The sequence below is a fragment of the Amphiprion ocellaris genome, chromosome 15, assembly GCF_022539595.1.
Source record: "Amphiprion ocellaris isolate individual 3 ecotype Okinawa chromosome 15, ASM2253959v1, whole genome shotgun sequence".
NCBI classification, from domain to species: Eukaryota; Metazoa; Chordata; class Actinopteri; family Pomacentridae; genus Amphiprion; species Amphiprion ocellaris.
Window position 1 is genome coordinate 7,452,446 of NC_072780.1, and position 18,565 is coordinate 7,471,010.

The window sequence follows — 18,565 nt, forward strand, 5'->3', positions numbered from 1 at the left end:
AATTTTACATCATGTTCCTCAAACCATTCCTGAATGATGTTTGCAGCATTTTCCTGCTGAAAGAGGCTAAAGGGAACATTGTTGCCATGAATAGGGTGTATGTGTTCTGCGACAACATTTAGGTAGCTTGTACTTGTCAAAGTAACATCCATGTGTGCATTTTTACACCTTTCTATCATAGCAGCATTAAGGTTTTCAGCCGTTTGCTCATTCCACACGGGTCAGCCTTCACTGCACACATGCATCAGTGATCCTTGGGTGTCCATGACCTTGTTGCTGGTTCATCGGTTGTCCTTCCTTGAACCGCTGTATAGCGGGAACACTCCACACCACTTGCACTAATTTCCTGCTTCATCAGTTTCAAGTGCTGCCTGTTGTCTCCATGTTTAATATTCTCCACTGCCTTGACAAGAGCCATTGTAATGAGATGATCAATGTTGCTCACTTGACCTGTCGGTGGTTTTAATGTTGTGGCTGAAGGTTCTATGAACGCCCAGAAAAGAAAGGCACACTAAAGCATTCACATTGCAATTTATTATTTACATTTGCATTCAGTCTATTTACATACAGTACATGCTTTTACATTCCATGAAGCAGTACAAACATTGTCCGGAACTATCAGCTTCATATCAAGTGTTTTCCTGTAGATGAAAGTTTTGTACCTTTATTTTTACAACACAAAAAACAATGAAAAGAGAAAAACAGTATGGGAGGCAGAGGGGTTACCAGAATGGAAGATCTGAATTAATACTTTAACGCTTCAAAATTCAAGTGAAATAAAAGCTGTGGCACATCATGCTATACAAGGATTTACATTTTCTGTCTCAAGCTTATGGATGATGTGAGATATTTAAAAAGCATAAGGGCCTCTGCTGCTGTTCAAGGTAAACGACTTCACAAAACTTAAGTCGACCAACAGTTAGAAATACCTTCTTGAATGCAATAATACAAACCGGTGATGCAAGTAGCTGAGAGTCAAGCACAGTCTGCACACAGATGTAAGAATCTTGCAACATTTGGGTTTATTTTTCAGGTTCTGCATGTAGCTTTAGCCAGTTTGCTACTACTACCTTGGACTTGCTTTTTGGATTTTTTTTTTGCCTTTGCAGCCAAATGTAAAGACTAAAATGAAATAAACAAAGAGACTTAATTCTCTCCAAGTTGGGAAATGGCATCAAGTGTGCTAAACGTTCAGGCTTCAAGCTCAATCAGTAGTCTTTTTGGAGATGTAAAGTAGGATATCATCAACATACGGAATCATTTTCTTGTTATATGACAGTTTCAGTTTTGTTTAATTAGAGGATGTGAAGAATTCTACAAACCAAACAAAAAAGAAGGTTTAAAATCTATGTGGTTCCTTGTCGCAGCTGGAAGGGCATTGAGATGTCGCCATTTGCTACTATTTAAATACTGTACAACTATTGACACAAAAAGACACACAGTTGTTTGGTTACATTCAAGGTTGAACCTGAGAGCTACAGTAAGTCTTACAGTGCATGATAACTTCAGTATGTTTGTCTAAAATCAGGAAGGTGACAATCTTAAAATGAACAAAAGACTTAAGCTCTGAGTTTATATGAAACTTTAACTAGTGAATCATCACTAATACGATGTGACTGCGGTTTATTTTTCACGTTCTCTTGTCTTTTTAAATTAGTAGCAGCTGTAACGAGAATACATGTGGACAATGCCAAACACCTTGGACTGAAATAGCTGAGAATGTCGGATATAAGCCATAATGTACAAAATGTAAAATCTTTCTGTGCCACACACAATGCAATTATGTTAAATCAGTTTATGTGAATTCTTTCTGGAACCAAGCATCTTTAAAACAAACCAAAATAAGACCTTTAATGTTGGCATATTTCCTCTTAACTGTGGTAGAAATCTCAGTAAGGCACACAGTAAACACTTCTCTTATCCCCAATTCTACTCTTGACAGACGCCCTGCAGCCTGTTACGTGAAACTGTATTTACAGTACATTACATCACAATGTGAATGATTTGTAGTGCAAGCAGGTCACAGGTACCTTTTTAAATAAAGCTTCCCATTATGTAAGGTTGTGTACTCAGCGGTGTGATTTGCACACATTGCGGAGCTGAAAAAGCTGGTCGTCAGCGGTCCCAGGAGCCAGTCAGATCCGTTTTTATACGTCTTACTCACAGCAGCTGATGGCTGTAAAAGTCCAGAACTGCTACAGTAGGATATGTGTCCGCACCTGTGCACCACAAGGAGCCATCACACCTGGAGGAAACAGGCAAAAGCTAGCTTGTGTGTGGTTTTGACTGAGAGATAAGAAATTACAAACATTAAAATAGTAAAGCAATGCTGCTGAGTGAAGTATTTTTCAGAATCAGGACTAGTTTTTTGATTATGTCACAGTTGCTCTCATTCAAAGTCAGAGAAATATAAAGAGTACAAAATAAAGACAAACTTAAGTAGAAAAACATGTCCTAAAAATATAAACGTAAGTAGTCAAGATTCAAGAGTTTTTTTGTCACATGTTCATATAATATGTGACTGTTCTCAAGGCTGTGCAATAACAATAAGACATTATGAATGGACAAATCTTTAGAAAAACTGTAGAAAATGAGAGAAAAGTCATTGTGTGTGTGTGTGTGTGTGCGCGCATGCATAGACATGTTATTTACATATGTAGTAAATAGAACACAAAATGCATATGCATAAATGCATTTTGTCGAAGGAAAAAATTTACCGTGTAATAAATAGTGTGTTATTGCACAGAGATATGTAGCTATTAGTGGTGTCTGATATTGGCTTTTTTTGCCAGTAATCGATATGCCGATACTGTCCAACTCTCAATTTCCGATTCCAATATCAACCGACACCGATATCGATATATGTGGGTTATTTAATTAATTTTAGGTAACATCACATATCTCCTGTCATGGAATTAACACATCATGCCTCATTTTATTGTGATGCCCCATTGGATGCATTCTCAAATGCAGAAGGCTTTCCAAAGTAAACATTGTCTGTGCAAAATAAGAAAATTACTTCAACTTATGTTATGGAAAAAATGCCATATTTATGATTTTTTTTTGTATTTTTTTTAATTGTCTCAAATAACAGTTCACACTCTCCCTCCCTCTATGAGTAAATGCCGGTGGAATCCAGGCATTATTTTATTGACCAATGTTACATTTTTATGCCAATATCGGGCCAATAATATCAGTGGGCTGATATTATTGGACATCCCTAGTAGCTACTGCACATCACTGAGTGTTAACTCAAGAAGTGAGGTGAAGTGAAAAATGTGTTAACTTGCACTGAAACACAATGAGAAACAAGAGTTGTGCTCTTACCCTGTTTGCAGAGTCCATCAGGCTCTTTCTCAGCAAACCCGTCACCTCCTCCAGCTCCTGCTCGGCCTCCCGGACGTTGGGGTCCAGCTGCAGGACTTCCTGTAGGTCACTGCTGGCTGACAGATAGTCCTAAAATATGATAATACACACAAATATAGATTAAAGGTGGGAAGAAAATCAATTTTAGCAAGTAGATGCACAAACAAGCATCTTAAAATACAAATAATTCACTTGTGTGTGCGTGTGCGTGTGCGTGTGATGGTGTTTCGGGCACCTGTAAACCCTTAAAAGCCAGGGCTCGTCTGTAGAAGGCTTTCTTGTTGGCCGGCTCCAGCTGCAGTGCAGAGTCACAGTCCTGTTTGGCCTCTTCAAAGCGATTCAGCTTCAGGAGACAAATGGCTCTAAAGCAGAGCAAATGGTCCAGACATCACTCAGCTGCAGCTGCTAGTGATTATTAACCAAACTAAAAATGTGCTCTCTGCTTAAAAAATAGAATAAAAATGAAAGAGGCTGAGGTTATTTCGTGCCAATGCTAATGTCTTGCATCTTTAGAAAACTCTTGATATAAATAGAAATAGAGAAGAGCTGAAATCATCTCACTCTGTGGCCACATTTCTACACTTTTCCCAACATTTTGGACTCAGTGACAGAAAACACTGATTTGTTAATATGGAGATTTTTACAGTGTGTAATAACATTTGCAAGCTTTGACAAATACAGGTTGACCAGATGCACAAAAAGTTAAGTTTGCCATCAGTTTAGGTTTTATGTTTGCAACTTTAAGATCTTACTTTCACACCAAATGATGAAAGAAAAGTAAACTGTAACTTTTGTTCAACTCTTGTCCAGCTGTTTCACGTAATTTCATTACTTCTGAGAATGTTGACATGGACAAGGATTACATGTAAGGTGATGCCAGGTGATCATTTGGTGCCCTCTACTGTTTTTCCAGTTGTAATGTCTTTAAAGAAGATCATCTTCAGGTTTTCGAATCAGCTTTGTGTTACAACCTCTGAGTCAATCTCGACATCTGTGAGATGGAAAACTATTTTTATGCACAGATAAGTAATGTCCTGAACACCAGTCTGGGGCTGCTTTTGAAATGAAAATTGATTGAGGAAAGTGGCAGAGATGAACAACTGGTGAATGAGGATGAAGAATTCAAGTCAAATTTTTTTTTGCTTTATGGCTTTAAGGAGGAGCTGTTTTTGTTTGTGGCAACTGGTGACTTAATAGATTATTTCTATAGATTAAACCTTCAGGTCTCAGTTTTAAAAAGTTACACAGAGGTTCTTTACCCTTTGATGCACAATGTGGGTCCAAAGTGACCCATATTCAATGGAAAATGGGTATTTCTTGACCCATGTTGTACATCAAAGGGTTAAAGACAACTGACTAAGACATGTTCATGTCAAAAACGCTGCTATAAATATATCTACATTTGTTCTCCATTTTCACTGTAACCACTTCAGAGATCAAAATATCCAAATATTGTTTTATTTTCAGGATTTTCATGCTTCAAATGCAAGTTTGTTTACATAATGCTATTATTATCTTTTATATATTTAAAAACTAAAAGGCTTATTTAAAAGGAAATTATCACAGTCCTGGAAATATCAGGGATTGCCAACATTGATTCTGGTACATTATAATTGTTTATGCAGTGTCAGATAAACTTAAAACTCACACACACACTCAGGACCTAAGGACAAAAATGCCAGCGTCAGAAAAATGCCATAAAAAGTGTGTGATGTGTCACTGATTAGCAACAGCAGTAGTGATTCTGATGCAGTCCTATTTTTAAAGAAATGTCAGCTTTAAAAAAAAACTCACACTCAGGATTTTAAAGACAAAAATGTCCATGTCAGAAACACTGCCACACAAATGGCACATATTAATATTATTTTTCACTTTCACTGAGTTTTTAAAGTGTCTGAAAGCATGTATTTCTAAAGATGTCAGTGAAATCATCATCTCTTCATCATATCACGTCCTTATCTACATCCAGTAACACTACCCCTACAGCACACAGTGATTCTTAATTTAATTCAGGTTTCAGTCACTGTTGCAACCATCAAACAATCCTCCTGTGTGTGTGTGAGTTGTTGTGTTCGTACCTGTTTGTGTAAAGAGCACATTCATCCGGTTTCAGGGTGAGACATTCACTGTACTTCTCCAGAGCCTCCTGGAAGTTTCCTTTCTTGACCAGACCGTTGCCTTCCTGTTTGAGTAAAGTAAAGCGGGCTTCTTTTCTTCTAGCTGTAGGTGGAAAAACAAAATTTAGCAGTAAAAAAATCACTGCAATTAGGAAAACAATCAGTATTCATCTAAATATGGAAATAAACATGGAGTTTGATGCATCTAGATTCCATGAAGTGATCATTTTCTTCAGTGTTGTGTTGCACACGTCAGGGTCAGGCTGCAATAAATGGGTTTGTCTTTCAAGGAGCTTCTGCTGTTAGTTCAGCAAACTGTTCCAGGACTTTTCAATAAATCCATCAGCCTGTCAGCGGCCGGCTGAATGGAGCAGAGTGGATGAGTCAACTCCTCCTTAGTTAGCTGTCTGTGGTGCTGAGGAAGTCACCACATCTAATGAGCGGTGGAGACACACACAGACGATCCTGGCATTTATCAAACGACACAGTGATGGATGTGAACTGTAAAGTCATTTATTTGGTGAGAAAACTTGACAGCAGGTTTGCTCATGTACAATTACTATTCAAACCCCTTTACTTTTTGCATACTTTGCAACACCCTGCATTAAATGTCAGAACCAGACTGTTATTTTTGGTAAATTTGCAAAAACTTCAAGTGTAGACTGATGGGGGGATGCCAATTATGTGATCTAAAATGAATCCTACAACACAATATACTGTTATAATGTGCCACTCTGACAGTCTTTGGTCAGACTTTTCTATTTTAGAAATGCTCTGTTGTTAGGAAACTAAATTAATAGGGTCAATATATAATTGAGGGACTTTTGAAGTCCATGGGAAATTCCAGAATTATTTATTATGGAAACAATCACTTATTAATAAAAAAAAAAATGACTGGATATCACTAAAATGTCAACTAAATAACCGTCCCAATTTAATAACCACCTTCTAATTAGCTAAACAATAATAAAAGGAGCTTATTCAAAAATTGTTTTGATTGTGTTCTTTTTATTAAGTTGAGATAATCATGACAGACATTTATTGTTTGGCAATATGTCAAATTTTATATGGAAAATAACAAATTGTATTGGTGTTCAAGAAATCCCTTTCAACTAAGTTCTCCATTACAAAAACACCTCTCACGGAAGTGTGTTAATTCCAGATCACATGACCTGCTCCACATGATGTCATTTCCTCCTGAAGAAAAGACTGGCCAGACTCCAAGGCTTTCTGAGTTATTTAATATAAAGTAGTGTGAGTCAAGTGTGGATTTATCACGTCAACAGATTTACTACAATATCTTTAGAAATAACTTTAAATTTAAATTTTACTCAATTTTATGATGAATATTGGAGAAGAATCTTTGTGTAAAAATGCCATGTGGTGTTTGGTTATAGGCAGCCATGTTGATTTTAGGCCTGAAAACAGCAAAAATGTCGACTATGATACAAAAAGTCCCGCAACTATATATTGACCCAATAGCAAAACACCAGTATTCTAGATCGAACACCTCCGACATTAATAAAAGCTGATTGTCACACTGAAAGAAACCGGAATTTTCATAGATGCAAATAAAAAAAGAAAAGAATAAATAAATGCAAAAAACATACTTAAAATTTTTTCCACACAAGAAGGAACTTCCCCAACAAATTTGACAACAGAAAATAGATTTTAAGTCACAAAACAATGAATCTTTTATTACCATTTGTATTTTAAATGAAAATACAGCCATATAGTAGAATATGTAAATGTAGAGGCAGGCTGAGCTCTTTTTTGTGGAGCTCCTGGAGAGCCAGAATAAAGCCGTGTTAACATTTGTGTATGCAAACTACATATTTTCTCAGTGCAGATTGCTGTTATTTTTTAATGCACTGTTGCAGATCAGTGAGACACCAGCAGACTGTCTTGTTGCACAGCATGTTTCAAATCTCCTCGCAGATGTTCACCTCCGGAGAGCGTGAGCAAACAAGCTTCAGCTTTCTTGAAGTGGTTCATGGTGGAGTTTGAGGTCTGCTTTAGATCGCTGTCACATTGTAGAAATTATCCTCTTTTCAGTTTCCCTTTCTGGACTGGCTGCTCGACATTCGCATCCAGAATCTGGTGATATTTAGAGGAATCCATTCTTTCTTCTTTTTCATGCAATGCTGCAACACAAACCCAAAGCAGACTATTTCCACTGTGATGCTTCACAGATGTTCTTTTGATGAACTTCTGCTTCTTTTATCCAAACATACCTTTGGTGATTGAGTTTTACCTTCATCAGCCCGCAGCACTTGTTTTCTAAATGACTTGTTCTTATCCAGATGTTGCTTTTCTTACTTCAGATGTTGACTTTTGTGAAACCAGTACACCCTCCAGCAGCTTTTTTTCAGTCGTACGGGGATTCAAATTCACTTTTTCTAATGTTAAATATCTCCTGGTCTTCCAGATGTTGTCTTGACTTCCACTGTTCCCTTGAAATGCAATTTCTCAATGACGTCTTGGACCAAGGAAACTGCAGCGTGGAGGCATTTTGATATCTTTTACAAGCCGTGCTCTGCTTTATAGGCATCAGCTCTGCCATTGCAAGTTGTTGTTGCCAGGAGCCGTTGTTGTTGAGTGTGACCCCAAGGCCTAAAGAGTCCAAACTCTGATGATTCCTAATGACAGTCCTTCACCTGCCTTACAAGCCCTAACGAATCAATTAAGGCCTAATGAGATCAAGTTCATGATTTAAATGGTAACAATGCATTTGAAGGAAAGCTCATGTGGAATGTCGGTTCGCTTCAGGCTTAGCGTTTGATTCTTTTCACTTCAGAAAACAATTAAATATGTAATTATCTCTGGGCCACACACAGCTGTAGTTGCAAACACCAGGAGAGAGATAGAATGTTTTAACATCACCATCAACAACAGCTCAATCACACTGCGATACTCATTTAACTTGTGGCTATTTAAAGCACATTAGCCACACGGGAGACTGAAATACAGTAAATGAAGTCAAGTCTTCCTTTGGTGTAATTGTTTAAGTAGATTTTACTCCTGCCTCTATGACAGTTTTTCATATTTTTATTGGGGAAGACAGTTTTATGTTGATTTTATGAATGGCTTGTTTTATAGGTGAGTTTATTTACAGTGTTTTGGTTATCAAAGCCGGTTGATTAGGAAGGAGTGATGTGATTTCCGCATTTTTATGAGTTCATAAATTCCGTTCAAGTTGTTTGAGACACTGAGTCACAGTTACAAGTTTGTCTCTGGTTGCTTTAAAGTGTCCCATTGTGTTGGAGAAATATACCAAATACATTGAAATATTATGTTTTAGTTAGTTAAGAAAAGTCCGAATGCTGGTTTAACTCTGACAGTCTAAAGATTGGCAAATTAAAGAAAATTCCTCTGTTGAATAATCTTCGTCAGGTTTTTTTCGATCCCAATTTTCATCCCTCAGTCAGAAGGTGTGACCCTGCTTCATTTAAATTGCTAATTATATGCACAGAAAAAAAAGAGCGAGAGTTTTCCCAGGTGAGGAAATTCAATCATCTCACTTAAAGTGGATTGCAGCTGTGCTGAATTATTACCTGCACTGAATTACTGCTCAGTGAAGCAAAACTACATTTTATTTTGGTAAAATTACCGACACACTCTGCCAGAAGTTGGTATCGTGTCCTTTAAACGCAGCAGATGTTGCAGTAAAATTAGATTTTCTCACCAAACACTTGGTGATGGAGTTGAAGATCTTCACATCTGTTTCCCCAGCAACAGCAGCAGCTATTCTGAGCTTAGCACAGTTCCATCTATGCGCTAAACTCATTAACTGTTTATATATGTCTGCGTATGAGCTGCTGTATAGGAGTTATGGTCTATATCTGGGATTTTTATGTGATGAAGATGAAAAAAAGAACTTATTTTTAATGTATTTGTTTTTATATCAGTAGGCATACTACACTGTATGTATTTAAATATATTTAGGTTTATGCTACATGCAGAGTCTTCTGGTCTGTGAAAGCAGCAGGAGAAACCTGACCTGGATTGTTCCATTACAGCAGCACTATACTCTGTGTGGATCGCCTTCCCTCTGCATTATTGATAGTCCACCCAGACAGACACACACACACACACACACACACACACACACACACGCACACACACACACACACACACACACACACACACACACACACACACACACACAGTCTCTTCAACACAGCTCAGCAGTAACACGCTGATTCTCACTGACTGACTTCTGCTGCTGCTGCCTTATGATGCCATCATTCAAAGTGCTCTTTTCAAAACACTGTGTGACTTTCATCATCCACAATTCATTCAGGAGTATTTCCCCACAGAGAATGCCAGATTTCTTTAATATGTGTCCCTGACTGAGGAGCTGTACGGCCAGAAACCCTTCATGTGAGCTATTTAACCACCCGTGCTAGAAGGAAGTGATGCGGCTCACCTTCCTCCTGTGCAGCCCTGGCCGCTCTGGCCTGAGCCTGCTCAATGCTGATGGGTTTCTCTCTGTGTTGCTGCTGGACGGACAGAGGGACGACGGGAATGTCTGGAAGCTTCTCCCTCCACTCAGGCCCGTCCTGCTCAATCAGCATCCTGGTGATTCTGGCAAAGGACAAGGAGGGTAAAACACTCTTAGTGGGACTGATGCTCCAACCTTTACAGGCTTTGTGAGTTCCACATCAATGCTCAGAGGAGACCGAACCTTAGAGGATGGCGTGGTTGAGCAGCTTAATGGGAATATGAAATGAAAAATGAAAAGTGACATGGCACCAGATCCCTCTGCGGTCATTGATTACACCCCTAAAAACTCATCTCTGTTTATTAAAATTATATATCTAAAGCAGGGGTAGCCAACACGGTGCCCGCGGGCGCCTGGTTGCCCACAGAGACCATGTGAGTTGCCCCCAACACATGTTCTAAAAATAACACTAGTCACCATGAAATTCCTTATAAAAATTATAGTTGCTGTTCTTTTTAAATCAAAAATACTTACATTAATACAGATTTTAAATTACAATATTTATTACTTTAAAAAAAAAAAAAAAATGTCTTTGGTGTAAATGAACTTCGACCTTGTCCGAGTCAAAGTTCACTGCGCATGTCCAACCACCACGTCACTCTGCTGAAGCGTCCGGGCGCAGACACTTCGGGAAGCTAGATGTGGTTTTTGCCCCCAAAACATGACAGAGAAGTGAAAGAGAAAACACTATTTTCACGATGACTGGGAGGAAGAGTTCTTTTTCATGACAGTGAAAGATAAATGTATGTGTCCTATTTGCGGGGCGACTATTGCGTCGGCAAAGCGGCACAATGTGGAGAGATGCTACTTTAGCCGCTACAAAGCTTCCATGCTAACTAGCCACCTGCTAGCGCACATAGACTGTATGCGCACCACGGACAGGAGAAGCCAGCTTTGGCATCTACTAGGCGGCGATACGTTTCTTCCTGGAGAAAAATGTACCATTAGAAAAGCTTGTTTCAGTGACTCCTCCATGACGGGTCGCCATGCAGGCTTCATTGTACGATGCAGAGGTGATCCAGACTTCCCAACATTCCTACATTACCACTGCATCATTCACCAGCAGGACATATGTATGTACAAAAGTGGCCGGATTTGATCATGTGATGACTCGTGTCATGAAGATCATAAATGGCTCCAAAGCCAAACAACCAGGACATTGAAGGTGCTGCTGGAGGAGCTGTCGGCTGAACATGGTGACCTGTTACTACACACAGAAACCCCATGGATCAGCAGGGGACCAGTTTTGCAGAGTTTTTTGTCACTGTTGGCCGAAATCAAAGAGTTCATGCAATCCAAAGGGGAAGACACCTCGCTGCTTGAGGACACTGAGTGGATTTTTGCCCTTGCATTTTTAACGGACATCACTGGGAAACTGAACCATCTGAACTGTGAGCTGCAAGCTAAAGGTAAGACATGATAAGCTCTGCAATGCCAGGCTTCCCACTAACACACATTTACAGACAAAGAAAGAGGTAACATGTTGTCATTCAAAATACTGTGCCATTACACAAAAATGTGGAAAATAATTTGTTGAAAACATGTAATGATTTGTTGTTATGATCTGTTAAAAATGTTGCAATGCTGGTGAAAAATGCTGGTGATTAGTACTAATGTGATAGGATTCATTTCAAAATGTGAAAGAGTTGATTTTTTTCTTACATAACTGATAATTTGTACAAACATGGGACAGAGTTCATGAATTGTTCAAAAATGTTCCAAAGGTAGAGGTTTGCACAAATGAAGCATGATTTGATGACAGTTAATGATTTCCTAAAAATGTTAGAAGTGACAATTTGCACAGAAATGTAACTGGTGTGATTTTGAACAAAATGCTGCAAATACACTGATTCATACAAAACTGCCAAGAAAGATATTTACCAAAGTTTCAGAGATGGGATACCTCTGACTTTTAAATATTGGAACAGATTTCCATACATATGTGTGTATGTGTTTCTTGCCGTCACTGTTGTGGAAATCGTTAATAATTATTGTAAGGAATAATTAACATAAATGTGATCAGACAGTCTTTTCACATATTATTTTCATTATTATTATTATTATTGTTTAAAGATGATGGTGCACTTTTGCTATTGAGGAAGTTTGTATCAAATAAGTTGCCATTCGTACAACTCAGTACCCTTGAAGTTGCTCTCAGGTTCAAAAAGGTTGGTGACCCCTGATCTAAAGGGTTTAGCTCATGAAAGCAATCAATTCCTGTCTTAAAATGTGCAGATCTGTAAATCCCCCCCCGGCCATAGAGTTCACTGCTTAAATCACTTGTAAAATAAACATATAAATAACTCCCAGTGGGCATGTTAGGAGGTTAAAAAGCTTGATTTTCATTGAAACAGGTCTCTAAGCTAGTTCTAGCCACATGCTGCCTGTCAAGTGAAATCTCATATGTGCATTTTAGTCTAACCGTTTTTTTCTGTTTGTCTATGCCCCATTATGAAAGTTCCACAGAAATGAATGGATGCTATGAGGTTAAACAATGAATATAACTGAGTCTCAAATCCACATTCGTATGACTTCTACAGCTGTTTTGAGTGCAGTGTGGTCAGACTGCAAAAATAACAAAGTAAAACAAATTGTGGATGGAGTTGAAACAGTCCCAACATAGCCGCAGAACACAAAACATGTCATTGTCTCTGTGTGAACTTTTATTGATGCTGGCATTTGTACGTCAAGTCTGCATTTATATTTGCGTCTGTGTCTCCTTTCAACACTACAAAAGCTGATTTCAGGAGGAGCTCTTGAGTGAAATGGTCAGTTTTTTCGAGTTTGTCTTAAAATAAAGGCAGCCATAACAAACATGGAGTGTTATATTTCAACCACTATCTTCAGTTTTCTTCTGTGACTTTCTGGAATGAGTAAGAACAACAGCAACTTCTGACCCTGAAGTTTCTGTCTAACTCCGTAGCTTCCTGTGTTTTGTGTTTGCTGACCTGTGGACGCTGTCATGAGCCGCCTGCACCCCGGTGTCGATCTGCAGGACAGTCTTATAATCCACGTAGGCCTTTCTGTAGCGCTCCAGTGACTCATAGGCCATAGCTCTGCGTAAGAGGGGCTTCAAGGAGTAGGGCTGCAGCTCCAAAGCCCTAAGAGGATCAGAGAGACGCAGAGACAGAGGATCAAACCATCGACACTCCGCATTGTGTCACAGGAGTAATCTGTTGTTTTCCATTCATAAACGTGTGAAAAATGACTTCAAACTCCTGAACCCACAACAATATTCAGAAATCATCCAAAACTGCAGCATCGTGGACAATCAACATTTGGATTATTTTTGTAGAAAAGCTGAGCAATCTGTTAGTCTAGTCTGCAACATTCACAAAGAATTTTAGGGACTGATTACAAAGCAAACATCCCTTTTCTCTACACACCATAACATCCAGTATATAGAAGTAATATCTGGTAAAATAATATATTCCAGACAGTTATGAAGTGAGTTTATGTACTTGTAGGGGGTCAACTAACAGCAAATCAGAATAAAAAATGTAGAGAGAATAAACAGAAACACAGCAAACTTGATTTAAAATATGACTTTATAAAGGGGAAAAACTAGCAGAGTGAAGCTTTTTAAAGTTAAGACTATTTAAATAGCATGTTTGGAAAATAAAGCCGTAATGAAAGAAAGATATGAAAGATAAACCATTAATATACTGATCTACATTCTGTCTTTCCAAAATGCAAAAATATTAAGCCCAAAAAAGCTGAGACGAAGGAAATATTAGATCTCCACCAGTTTTACAGATCAAAATGTAAAACAGATGAAACCTCCAAAGTTATGAAGAAGTGAGTTCAGATGACCTCTGTAGCTCACTTCTCATCTCTGCTCACAGCTACATGAGCCGCTATTTGTGAGATATATGTGAATCTGTGCTGATTTTGATCAACTCTATTCTCTGACCAAAAATATCTTCACTTTAAAGGTCTTTAAAGGTTGTGGGTTCAAACAATGATAATAATAGACTAAATATAACACAGATGTATGGTGTTTGGGTCAGAAAATTGAAGCCAAGGTGCCTCAAACCTGCATTCTTTGTAACAGCCAGCAGGGGGCAACTTCACTGGAAATCAGACTGCATAGAAGTCTATGTGAAAATGAATTTACTTCTCACTTGATTTACTACTTCAGTTAACATTTTCCTAATTAGTTTATGGTCCCAGACAATTAGCTTCTCAATTAATGCCATCGTTTATGTAAATTATGGATGCCTCTTGAGAGCTAAAGCTACAGTTAGCTGATAACTTAGTGCTTGGTAACAATATGCATCATAGTGTACTCATGCTATCGGGTCACATAATTGCACAAAGGATTTCTGATCATCAATGAGCCTTTCAACACCATTAGCTAACACAATGTAGCATTAGAACACAGGAGTGATGGTTCCTGGAAATGTTCCTCTGTACCCCTAAGTAGATATTCCAGTAAAAATCAGATGTTTCCAGTTACAATAGTCATTTACCACATTAACAATGTGGACATCTCTAGACTTCATTGAAAAAAAATCCTTTTTTAATTTTTTTCAAAAATAAGGACATTTCTAAGGGACCCCAAACTTTTGACGGGTAGTGTATATCTTGCTCCTTCCCAGTTCTCCCCATTATCATGAAAATATGGTATTTTCTGACACCAAAATGCTAGCACATGTCAAATTCAGGTCAAGGCTGGTGCACAACCCAGTGGATGACATCACTGCGGCCACGTCCACTTCTGACTCTATCTCTGTTTCTAATGTATGAACATTAAGTCTTAAAATGTTAAATCTAAAATGTTCCGGAAAATCTGTGGCGTGCTCCATCCAAACCTGACAGATGCATTAAAAGCCCTTGCAAATGGGTGCCCGTATAGCTCAACGCGTTGAGCAGGTGACCCATGTACAGGGCTGGTCCCCAACGCAGCGGCCCGGGTTCGGTTCCCGCTCGCGGCCCTTTGCTGCATGTCTTCCCCCGACTCTTCTCCCCTGTTTCCTGTCTCTCTCTCTCTCACTGTGCCTATCTAATAAAGCCAACAAAAAGGCCAAAAAAATAACTTTAAAAAAAAAAAAAAAAAAAAGCCCTTGCAAATGAAAACATGGTGCCAGAAACACAGAGCTGACAGTGGTCACGTACTTGGTGCAGTCCTGTATGCAGTCTGTGCTGTTTCCATCCTTTAGGTAACAGGCGGCTCTGTTGGAGTAGAGGATACACAGGTCTTCTGGACTGTCAATGCCTGCAGGGGGACAATCACAGCCACTCATGTGAGAGACCAGACTCTGAAAGAACACTCAGACCATCTTTGATCTCCTAAACTCAATAACGGCAGCTCTTTTTGTTGTTGTTATTGTTGTTGTTTTCCTCTAGCAACAATACGTGGTTTTAGATTTTGTGGTATTGGCTTGAGAAACTCAGAAATCAAGTGAAGCAGCTCAGTTTTAACTGTCTAGGAGCGCTAAAGGGGAGGATGGTAGACAGATAAATGAATGTGTTGACAGTCCCTCTCCTGTGAGTCTCCTCTGCAGTTTCATAACCGGTGGTACACACTGCTGCAAATCTGATGTCAACACACAAACAGGCTCAAAGCATCCGACTGCTTTTAAAACGCTGTCATACATTGTTGTAAATCTGTCCTCAGTGATGCAGAAAAAAAGCATCAGTCTTGCCAACTATGAGAGTAAAAGTTGGCCGAGTTCTGTTAGCATGACATTGAGTCTTTAAGTCCCTACGCACCAGAACTAGACTTCTATCTGCAGGCCAACACTCACTCCTCTGCATTCACAAATCACCAGCGACGCCTCATGTCTCGGCTACAGTCTCTGGATATTAGAAAACTGAGGTGACCTGCGCTCGATCTGTACTTTATAATTATACCAGTTATAGTGCAGAAGGTGCAGGATGAGATAAACTGTGCAGAAAGGCCGAGCAGAGGCGTAATGTATTCATAACTGACATGGGATACTGTGGATTATGGAGCCAAATTACTCTGTGACTCAACTCGTATCTGATACCCTTACCAGGGCTAATACACAGATGCTACGAGAGGTCAGCCTGTGCCACCCATCTGTTGTCGTTGGTGACTTCATTAGAAGCTGCTTTTGAGGAGCTGTTGTGGCCAATATAAGCCCACAACAGCTTGATTTTAAAATTAAACAGTGATAACTTTGATAATGAAATAATTTATTTGAGCAAATTTGCTAGAACTCACTGTTTAGAGCATCTAAAATTTGAATATTTGCTGTTTTTTGCACTTTTTTGAGCATTTTTAATTAATCGGTTTGGTAACAGGTATTTTCACTATAGAGCAATCTATTAATGGATTAATTAAACATTGCAGATTGACACAAGATGTCCAGTGCATACCACTGCTGGTCAAGATATTAAAACACCAAAGAATTTCTTTTACCACATATGTCTAAATGAAAACTTAAAGTTATGATGAACAGATTTGTTTCTCCTTGGATGAAATGCTGTTCATGACTAATCAAACATCCCCCACCTGCTTCAGCACATCCATCAATGGCCTGACTGTACTTCTCCAAGGCGTCTCCAAACTGCCCATGTTTGAAGAGGTGGTTCCCCTCATTCTTGAGCCGGGCCAGGTGAGGAGGCAGGGCCCCGGCAGGAGCGTCCAGGTAACTAGTGTCCACTGCAGGGCTGCTCTGCTCCTCCTGTCCACCGGCAGGGCTGTTCTCTCTCTGAGTGCCATTGACCGCCCCCTTCTCCGGAGCTCTGTCATTCTGGGGCTTTTCCCCTCCACCGCCTCCTCCGCCCCGGCTCCTCGTCCTGCTCCCCGCTGTGGCCTGATCCGGCCTGGCCACCCCTCCTCCGCTGCCCGGGGGTTTCTCCTGCACGTTCCCCATAGCTGCACTCCCTCTGCAGTGTGTTCAAACTCTGCCTCCCTCCCTGCCTCTCCTTCTCTCAGAGCTGCAGCTACATCTGCGCCTGGCTGGGGATTTCTGCTGGACACGCCTCCAGTTTAAAGCGTCACAAGTGATGTCAGAGGGAGAAGGATGTGCCACAGCGATGCAGTGCTGCAGCAGGACGCCTCTGATGGGAAAGCCTCGTTTTCAGAGAAAAAACAAACAGTGGAACATACACGCAGAAATATGGAAAAACTGAATGATCATCTGGTCAGACTGGACAGATTATTCATAGAAATGACAAAATCCCAACATCTGAATGACCCAAATAGGAGGAAATGTTGACATTTTGTGCTTTTATTGTAATTTATCAAATTAAAGTACCAAATGTTTGCTTACATTAACTCTCCTGTTGTCTCATTTACAGGCACCAAAAAATATTGTTTCCTATTCTGAAAAAAATCCAAAAAATGAGGAAAAAAATTCCCCAAATTTCTGAAAATTTGCAAAAACCTTCAGGAAGAAAACTCTAATAATTCCTTAAAAGTTTCCGTTAAAAATTTTATTTTAAAAAATCACCCAAATTTGGCAAGAAAAGTCTTGTAAATATTTTCAATAAATTAGTAAAAATCTTCCAAAAAAATCCTAAAAATATCTAAATTGATTCCTTATATATCAGTAAAACTTCTAAACTTTAAGAACATTCACAAAAAAATCAACCAAAATCCAGCAAATTTCGCTGGATTTTGGTTGATTTTTTGTGAATGTTCTAAAGAAACATTTTTAACAGTTGTTTTTCCACCAAAAAATGTTCAAAGATTTCCCACAAATGTTGAAAATGTGGACATCAGAAGTTTCACTGTGAAATTTTTAATTTTTTTTCCCCACATTTTCAAACTTTAAAACGGGTCAATTATGACCCGCAGGACAACACGAGGGTTAAGAGCTGCTCCCATGGTATTTTTCATCTCATTTGTCATTTAATGCCTTTTTGTCTTTGACAGAGGACATTTTGACATTTGTAAATAATAAACGTAAATGTGTAAATGATTAATTGAATGATGACTGAATTCAATTGAGCCTCTTTAGTTTCAGGATCCTGGCGTTGTGAATGAATAATAGGAAAAAATCGTCAGTAATCACATTTCAGCCTTTATAAAGTGTCAAAAGATAATTACCCAATAATGAAATAGTTTCACATGGTTAGGAAATTGTTGTTCCATCTCAAATCATCACTACATCTACTCAGAAGTCTGATTAGCTTGAAGTTTTTTTTGATCATAAGTTCTAGATATTTAAAATGGTCCCTGTGAAATTGTACTCTTATACTCCAGAGTATATATATATATTTAAAAAAGAAAAACCTGTTGACCAACTTTTAGCATGGTTTTTTTTTACATTTAAGACTGTGTTTTAATGACAATATCTCAGGAAATGTTAAAGATAAAAGCCTGAAATTTTCACTATTATTTCTCATTTTGTCATTAATTCAATATCTCCAATATTGTACAAATCCATCAAATAATCTCTGATTATGGATGAGTCGAAATATATTTAAAAAAATCAAGCTGTTATGAAAACATCATCATTCATCATACAGTAACAAATACGTCAAAAATACAAAAGTCAAACATTGATATTTTCTGAACCATGAGTTGTTGCATGGTTCTAATTTACTAATTTATTATAGGCTAATAGCTAATAGGATCAGCAAACTCTGAGTTTTTAAGTCT

The 18,565-nt window shown here is 38.7% G+C and overlaps 1 protein-coding gene across 1 annotated transcript; it reads right to left on the reverse strand.

Moving 5' to 3' along the window:
- Positions 1-512: 512 nt before the first annotated feature.
- Positions 513-16,922, reverse strand: spag1a (sperm associated antigen 1a). Its single transcript, XM_023290989.3, has 8 exons — positions 16,469-16,922; positions 15,106-15,205; positions 12,936-13,088; positions 9,913-10,070; positions 5,445-5,586; positions 3,602-3,728; positions 3,328-3,456; positions 513-2,245 (listed from the first exon to the last, which is right to left on the reverse strand). The coding sequence occupies exons 1-8, from the start codon at positions 16,830-16,832 to the stop codon at positions 2,240-2,242; spliced, it is 1,179 nt and encodes a 392-aa protein (XP_023146757.2). The 5' UTR covers positions 16,833-16,922; the 3' UTR covers positions 513-2,239.
- Between the last annotated feature and the right edge of the window lie 1,643 nt (positions 16,923-18,565).